Source organism: Penaeus vannamei, chromosome 5, assembly GCF_042767895.1.
Source record: "Penaeus vannamei isolate JL-2024 chromosome 5, ASM4276789v1, whole genome shotgun sequence".
NCBI lineage: Eukaryota > Metazoa > Arthropoda > Malacostraca > Decapoda > Penaeidae > Penaeus > Penaeus vannamei.
The window spans coordinates 12,616,654-12,624,153 of record NC_091553.1 but is presented as its reverse complement, the minus strand read 5'-3'; the positions used below and the strand labels follow the sequence as shown (position 1 = coordinate 12,624,153).

The window sequence follows — 7,500 nt, the reverse complement described above, 5'->3', positions numbered from 1 at the left end:
ATGTTTTGTTTTAGATTTAAGTTTGTGTAGAACATTCCTGCCACCCTGCTACCTGCCACCCACCTGCCCTCGGGTATTGTACCCGCCAGTTACCCTTCCCAGCCACCTCCCTTCCCCCATGACGCTCCTCTTAATCCTCCCTTTCCTGGCGATTTGTTTTCTTCCAACCCTTCCCTTCCTGCCAGCCAATCTCCGCCATCAGTCATCGTGTCAGTCATCTTCCCTTCCCTCGATAGCATTTCAAATCCTCGTCTGCAATCCTATCCCCACTTCCCTGTTCTCCTGAAAGCCATCCTCGGGTGTGATCCACCATCCTTCAGTCTTCCTCAAGAAGTCCTTCCACATCCACACGGGTCAGATGTATGCATGTTTATGGTGTGATACCTCTATGTGTATTTCTCTTCTTGGTGTACTGTTTGGCTACTGGATTGTCTATGTTGTGAATGTTCTTTGTAAAATCCCTCTGTGAATGTTGATCGTTTTTTCCTTTTCTCATGAAGTATTTATTCTTTCGATGTTCCTTACTTTACTCAGTGACAGTGACCAGACAGATAAGTTCAGGTATGGGTAGACAGGTCTACCCTTAGAAGGACACTCATGCGTCTCTACATCTTACCACACCATAGCTACACCATACAGTTTACACCATGAACACACCATTACTAACGTAATGCCTCGTCATACTTCTACTTATAGTCGTGTAGATTTTCACGACTAGTTGTTTATTCTGATCTGGAATTACCTAGCCCCCTTTTCGCTTGTGGTTTCTGTCACAGGACGTAAATTTCAGTATCGTTGTTTGCTGTAGTTAAGGGTAGGTTTTCCTGTCTCAGTCATGTAGACACGTAGACCTCCTTAAGAATCTCCCTATCACGTTCCCTTGAGACTTGCTATACCCTGAGTATCCTTACATACACCTACTTTATCTTTTCTGTTCCAATGAGATATCCTGTTCCTTCCCACATCCATTTTTGAACATTTTGTCTCCCTTTGGTCATAGCGTTTACCTTTTCCATTGGTTTGGTTTCAGAGTTTACTTTTACACCTCTCTGGCCTGATACCCTATTTTCCCTGAATTTAGTGGTATTGTCCTCTCTAGATGGCTTTCTCTTTCTTTTTGCTTTCCCTGTTCCTCCCTCCTTCTCCCGTTAACCCCACCCCGAACCCAATCCCTTTGCCCCCTCCCCCTCTTGCTCCCATTACCCCTGCTGGTGTTGTTCCCCGGGAGTAGTGGGTGGTGTTGCTCCTGGTGTAGCCGATACAAGGCGTGGGTGTAGTGGTGGTTACCTTGCACGCAGTTGTTGTAGTGTGTTGTTTGGGGCCGCAGGTGCGCAGGCTGGAGCGGCCTCCCCCTCCACGCGTTCGCGACGCAGGGCGCAGCGGCGAGTCACCCGGAACGAGTCCCGCTACCATTCCGGTAAGTAACCGATCGGACGTCAGCGACTCGATGATGCTCTCTTTCCTGGAGATCACAAGGTGAGTACTCGGCCTTTTCGTGTTTTGTGATGACTTTTCAGTCGTACCCGGAACTTCGTGACGGAAGCGTCTTGAACGACTTGCATGCCTGTGATTGCCGAAGGTATTGCGGCGAAAGTAATGAAAGTAACTTGGCCCATCGTCTTGAAGTGTCTGAACATTCGAGGCTACGCTGATAACGGTCATCTAATTTGTGTATGGAAGGTACAGTTGTCACGGGCCAGTGAACAAGTGGGGCTCGTACCCATAGTCAGCATGACCCACCCGGCCGACGCATCGGAATCAGCGGCAGCGATAATGGATGTGACGAAAGGAACGTTTTTGCGGATTATGTTTTTCCCCGACTTGATTTTTTGCTCCTTTTTCTTCTTTCGTAATATTTCTTTCGAAATTCCAGAAAAAGTATTAATTTCATAGAGCGTAGCGAGAATTTGAATATTATTTGCATTTTTCTTGAAAGAGAAAGTTTGCAAAGATCTATTGCGTTGCTGACTTATCGCTCTTAGCATATACCATAACCCAACTAACTTTCCAAAGAGTCAAATATAAAAGTATTTTCGTTTGTTCGTTTATTTATACCATTCACTCGATGATGGCCACATACCTATAATTGGTATATTTCACGGTACACAGAATAGCTTTTGTTTTCGTGATGGACCAGTTGTCTCTGGCTTACAGCATGCCAACGCCCAAAGATGTGGCACTAAATGCTGTCAGGTTGCGGGAGCGGCGCCGCTAGACACTGGCGCAGAGATGAAACTGAGAGGAAATGTGCGACGGGAATTCGAGCCACAGCTTCCCGGCAGCAATTAGGAATATGGTGATCAAATTCTTCGCGAAGAGGATAATTCTGCTACTTTCAGTCTTCATTATCTCTGGGTAGGACTGATGACAAAAGGCAAATCATTCATTACGAGCGAAGGTGGTATTAAATCGACTTTTCGCATTTTAGGTTTGATGGGAAATTCATGGAAAAAAAACATTCGACTATCACCCACTTTGCACATGAAAGAGCCATAAGATAATCATTTTATTGTTTTATACGCTCTATAGGCTCTAAAGACGAAGAACATGGAAAATATGCTGCGCCTTATTTGCGATCGAGGATAACGCCGGGCATGTATGGCATACATTACTTCACTAAGGCATTTTAGTTGGCGAAATTCATGGGAATTCTTGCGAAACTGGTGTATAATGTCTTCTAATAATGGTTATAAACACTAGCCAGATTTGATACCGTTCCAAATAAGATTAATGGGTTTCGTCACTTTTTGAGCGATTGGAAGTATTAATGAAAGCATTATTTTAACGTATACCTTAGATTGCGTGTCCGTTAGTTATTTTCAAAAGTATCCCCTCGTCTGTTTCCATTTTCTCTGAAAGTAACTATACTCAATCGTTTTCTATGAAGGGGATCCTAAAATAAACTGGTGCTGAACAAGGTTCTATTTTTTATTTTGAGGATAGCGATGATAACTTGGATTTCTAGTCGACATTGTGTTTATCTGGTTAACGTAGTTCATGTTGTAGTTTGATAGTGACAAAACTAATACCAATAAGATAAACGGTTTTCGAAAAACACTGTTCTGTTTTGCTTTTACTTTGTTATGACTAAGATATTTCTTTCCGCATTTTCTTTTAGAATTTTTACTCTAGTTTTGTGTGTGTTATTGTTGTTGATGATGATGTAGTTTTTTTTATTGAAATTGAGTCTTTTCCCTCTTATGATAATGGTGATAATTTCTATTTTTAACTTTTACTGTATTTGCTTTCACTAGTTTTGTTATTGTTCATGTTAATGTTGGTTTATTGTTGCTATTATTGATATTCATGTTGTTTTGTTCAGTTATTGATATTTTTATTGTTTTTATTGTTATTGTTGTTATTATTGATGTTGCTGTTATTAGTATTATTATTATTATTATTATTATTATTATTATTATTATTATTATTATTATTATTATTATTATTATTATTATTATTATTATTATTATTATTTATAATAATAATGATAATGATAATGATAATGTTAATAATATTATAATTATAATTATAATTATAATTATAATTATAATAGTAATAATAATAATAATAATAATAATAATAATAATAATAATAATAATAATTATTATTATTATTATTATTATTATTATTATTATTATTATTATTACTATTATTGTTATTGTTATTACTGTTATTATTATTATTACTATTATTATTATTATTATTATTATTATTATTATTATTATTATTATTATTATTATTATTATTATTATTATTACTATTATTACTATTATTACTATTATTAATGTTAAAATCATCATCATCATCATTGATATTCTTCTTTTTATTTATATTGTTATTAGTTTATTATACTGTCTCATAATTTGATGTTATCACGATGGTTGTCCGCTTTCACATTCGCAACGTGAAAATGGGAGCCATTGATTGTATTTCCATCTTCTCTCTCTCTCTCACTCTCTCTCTCTCACTCTCCCGCTCTCTCGCTCTCTCGCTCGCTCGTTCTCTCTCTCTCTCTCTCTCTCTCTCTCTCTCTCTCTCTCTCTCTCTCTCTCTCTCTCTCTCTCTCTCTATCTCTCTCTCTCTCTCTCTCTCTCTCTTTCCTCTCGCTCTCTCTCTTTTTCCTTTTTCTCCCTATCTCTCTATCTTTCTCTCCTTCCTCCCTCTCCTTCCTCCTCCCTCCTCTCCCTCTCCTCTCTCCTTCCCTCTCTCTCCTCCCCCTCCTCCTTCTTCTCCCCCCTCTCCCCCTTCCTTCTCCCCTTCTCTCCTCCTCCTCCTCTTCTCCCCCCTCTCCTTCCCTCTCCTCTCTCTCCTCCCTCCTCTCTCTTCTCCCCCTCTCTCTCTTCCCCCTCCTCTCTCTTCTCCCCCCCCTCTCTCTTGATTATCCATTTTTCTGCCTCCATCTTAATTGCCATCTCCATCGTTCTACCTCTTTCCATCCCCCTCAAACGGTCTCCCTAATCTCCCTCTAACAACCCGAAGCGGCCCTCCGCCGCACCGCCCCGTCGGAATGCCAGCTCGAGCGGAGGCAGGTGGAGGTAGCGTTTTTAACTGGGTCAGGGGTGAGGGTCGTGCTGATTCTGTGCTGCAGTCGAGGTCGTTGCTCATGACTCATTCGGCGGCGACGGGGGAGAGCGGCGAACCGGGAGGGCGGCTCTGCGAAGGGGGAAGCGTGGGGCTACTTCGGAGGTTTGAGGTCGAGAGCCACTCTTGTTCCGTGACGATGGGGGAGGTGTGAGCTTAACGGGGAAATGGGGAGGGAGGGTGGCAGGTCAGGTGTGGGAAATGAGGATGCCAAGGACGGTGGGACCCCTCCCCTCTCTCTTGCTTTCTTTTTCTTTCTTTCTCTCTGTCTTTCTTTCTTTCCCTCCCTCACTCACTCACTCACCCTCTCACTCTCTTCTCTCCTCTTTCCTCTTCCTCACATCTTTCTCCTATCTCGTATCTTTTCCGCTTGCATACTTATTTCTATGTCTTTTCTTTTCTGCCCTCCCCCTCGTCATTTCTAATCCTATTTTTTCCTCCCCATCTCTTTTTCTTTCCCTCGTCATATCTTCCACTCTCTCTCCCCCATCCCCCCAATATCTCTCGCTTCCTCCCTAACTGTCTCACATTCTACCTGAACCCTCCCTGTCCACCGCCGTCGCTCTTTTGAAAGGCGCGCTTCATCCTCCATTAACAGGGAGATTATCGGCCTGAACTGCGCGCGTGTCACAGTGGGACTCGGAAGACCCGCGCCGGGGCTCGGGCGCATTGATAGTCGAGTCCGAGCCGGACCGGTCTCTGTAATCGCGGTGGTTTGGGCGGCCGGCGCGGCGCTCTTTTTTATAGGTCTGCCACTTTTCCTTCTCTCTTTTCCACTCGTCTACGGCGCGGGTCCCACTTCCGATCCGCGGGGGAGGGAGGGTTGGGGAGGGGAGGATGTTTGCGATTCTGCTTTCGGTGTCGCTCCCTTCGCTCCACCTCCGAAAGGGTCCATATATGTGACGTCACGGCCTGTGTGTGTGCGCGTAGGAGGCGACGGCGGCCATTCGGGCGGAAGGTTATCGGGGCGACCATTAGCACGTGTAGAGCGATATCGGCGCCGCGATCAGCATTCACCTGTGTCGAGAGTGAAGGTCAGAGAGGCCGCCGCGATCGGGGGTAAGGGCGCCTCGGGTTACGGCTTGGGAGGGGGGGGGGCAGGGAGAGTCGGGAGTAGAGCAAGTGTCTTATCCGTTGTAAATAGTGATGCCCCATTAGGGTATTGCCGGCCCTCTTTTTCTGAGGCGAGATGCTTGATGAGTTGCCCTGCAGGTTTGAGGCCATCTTGGGAAGCAGAATGGAGTACAACGCCCATCGCAAATGGGCGGAGGGTGGTGGGCGGAGAACGTAGGCACAACCCATTTAGCAAGATACTCTGTGGGCGGGTAGGAAAAGGAGGAGGTCTGGGCGTGCCTGCGACTGCAGTGGGTCTTGATAGGTTCCGGGCGCGCCCACACATTCATTTTGTAGATGAGCAGATCATACGCACGCCTTCGCATGCGCGCTCATGCCCGGCGCGCGACCTTGGGGCCACACTGCTCCGCTCTGAAGAGGAATCGGACATCTGGACGGCTTTCATGTTATTCCGCGAGACCCGCGCGCCGGGACTCCAATCAGTTTGGATTCTACATCCCTCTGTGGACCTGGGTGCTTTGGCCTTCTCTGAGTGGGATATGCAGATTAAGCAAGAGCGAGTAAAAAAGAGCAGCGCCGTATATTTGTTCCTTTTTCTTCACTTGTTACATTTCCCCAAGAATAGACAGAACCAAGGGGCAGAGGACAGTTGGGTTTTGATGGAGTCATGGCTGTGTTTTAGCAGATGTGCGATTCCATTCTTTTTCGCCGCGAGAAGATACTGCGAGACTGTGCGCATCGCAGCCACTGACACGCGCAAACACAGCCGAACAACGGGCTTGTATTTGTGCGCAAGTGCAACAAAGACAGTGAAGTCGCGTCCGAAAATACCCGTGGCGCCGTCGAGGGAAGGGGCGAGTGCCTCGGGCAGTTCATGCAGTCGGGGCCGAGATCCGTATCGTCGGCGAGGCTTGCTGTGGCGGGGCGACGATGGCGTGACGAGGAGGGAGTGCGTGCATCTCCGCTGCAAAGGTTGGAGGTGAGTCCGCGCCGATGCCTTTGGGACTGCTGGCTCGGGTCGTCCGGCGCTCCTCGCTGGGAACGGGAGAGGAGGACGGATGGCTGTTGCGTGCGTTGGCGGTAGTCTATGAAGACACACGTTTCTTAAAATTCTGCCTTTATTTCATGATGTCTGTACCGTATATACTCCTGTTTGCTCTTGTGAAATCCTGTGAGATGGAAACCCCGAAGGGCACTCCCGTCTGCGTCCCCTGCCGCGCGAATCCGTCATGTAGCCTGAGCGTACATGCATTTTAGCGAACTCGTCGGTAATGGAGACCAGGGCCCGCGGCGGCTGCGGTGACCATATAAGTGGCCCTCCTGGATATAACTTGCATTAGCAGTATGCATGACCGGCCCGGGCCGGCCGCGCCGCCGAGTTTCTTTCAAGCCAATGCCTCCAAGGAATCGGCGGTTGCTTCAATATATCCTTCTCTCTCCTCTCTCCTCTCTCCTCCCTCCGCTCTCGTGCTCGATCGCTCCCGCTTGAGTCTTATCTCTCTCTCTCTCTCTCTCTCTCTCTCTCTCTCTCTCTCTCTCTCTCTCTCTCTCTCTCTCTCTCTCTCTCTCTCTCTCTCTCTCTCTCTCTCTCTCTTTCCCCCCTGTTCCTCCCTCCTCTCTCCTCTCTCCTCCCTCCCTCTCCTCCCTCCTCTCTTCTCCCCTCTCCCTCCCTCCCTCCCTCCCTCTCCCCACCCTCTCCCTCTCTCTCTCTCTCTCTCTCTCTCTCTCTCTCTCTCTCTCTCTCTCTCTCTCTCTCTCCATCTCTTCCTCCCCCTCCCTCCTTCCCTCCCCTCTCTCACTCGTCCGCTCCCTCCTGCGTCTTATCCCTCCCGCCCTCCCGGGATC

General features: G+C 46.9%; 1 protein-coding gene across 6 annotated transcripts in view; it reads left to right on the top strand.

Moving 5' to 3' along the window:
- DIP2 (disco-interacting protein 2) overlaps nucleotides 1-7,500 on the top strand; it is a 183,117-nt gene that overhangs the window by 136,032 nt on the left and 39,585 nt on the right. For 4 of the 6 annotated variants that reach the window (XM_070121893.1, XM_070121891.1, XM_070121890.1 and 1 more), the window contains one exon: nucleotides 1,328-1,417. The exons of the other annotated variants lie outside the window; for them this stretch is intronic. In XM_070121893.1, coding sequence (XP_069977994.1) covers nucleotides 1,328-1,417 — 90 coding nt within the window. The remainder of the gene's footprint in view (nucleotides 1-1,327; nucleotides 1,418-7,500) is intronic. 6 annotated transcript variants of the gene reach the window in all.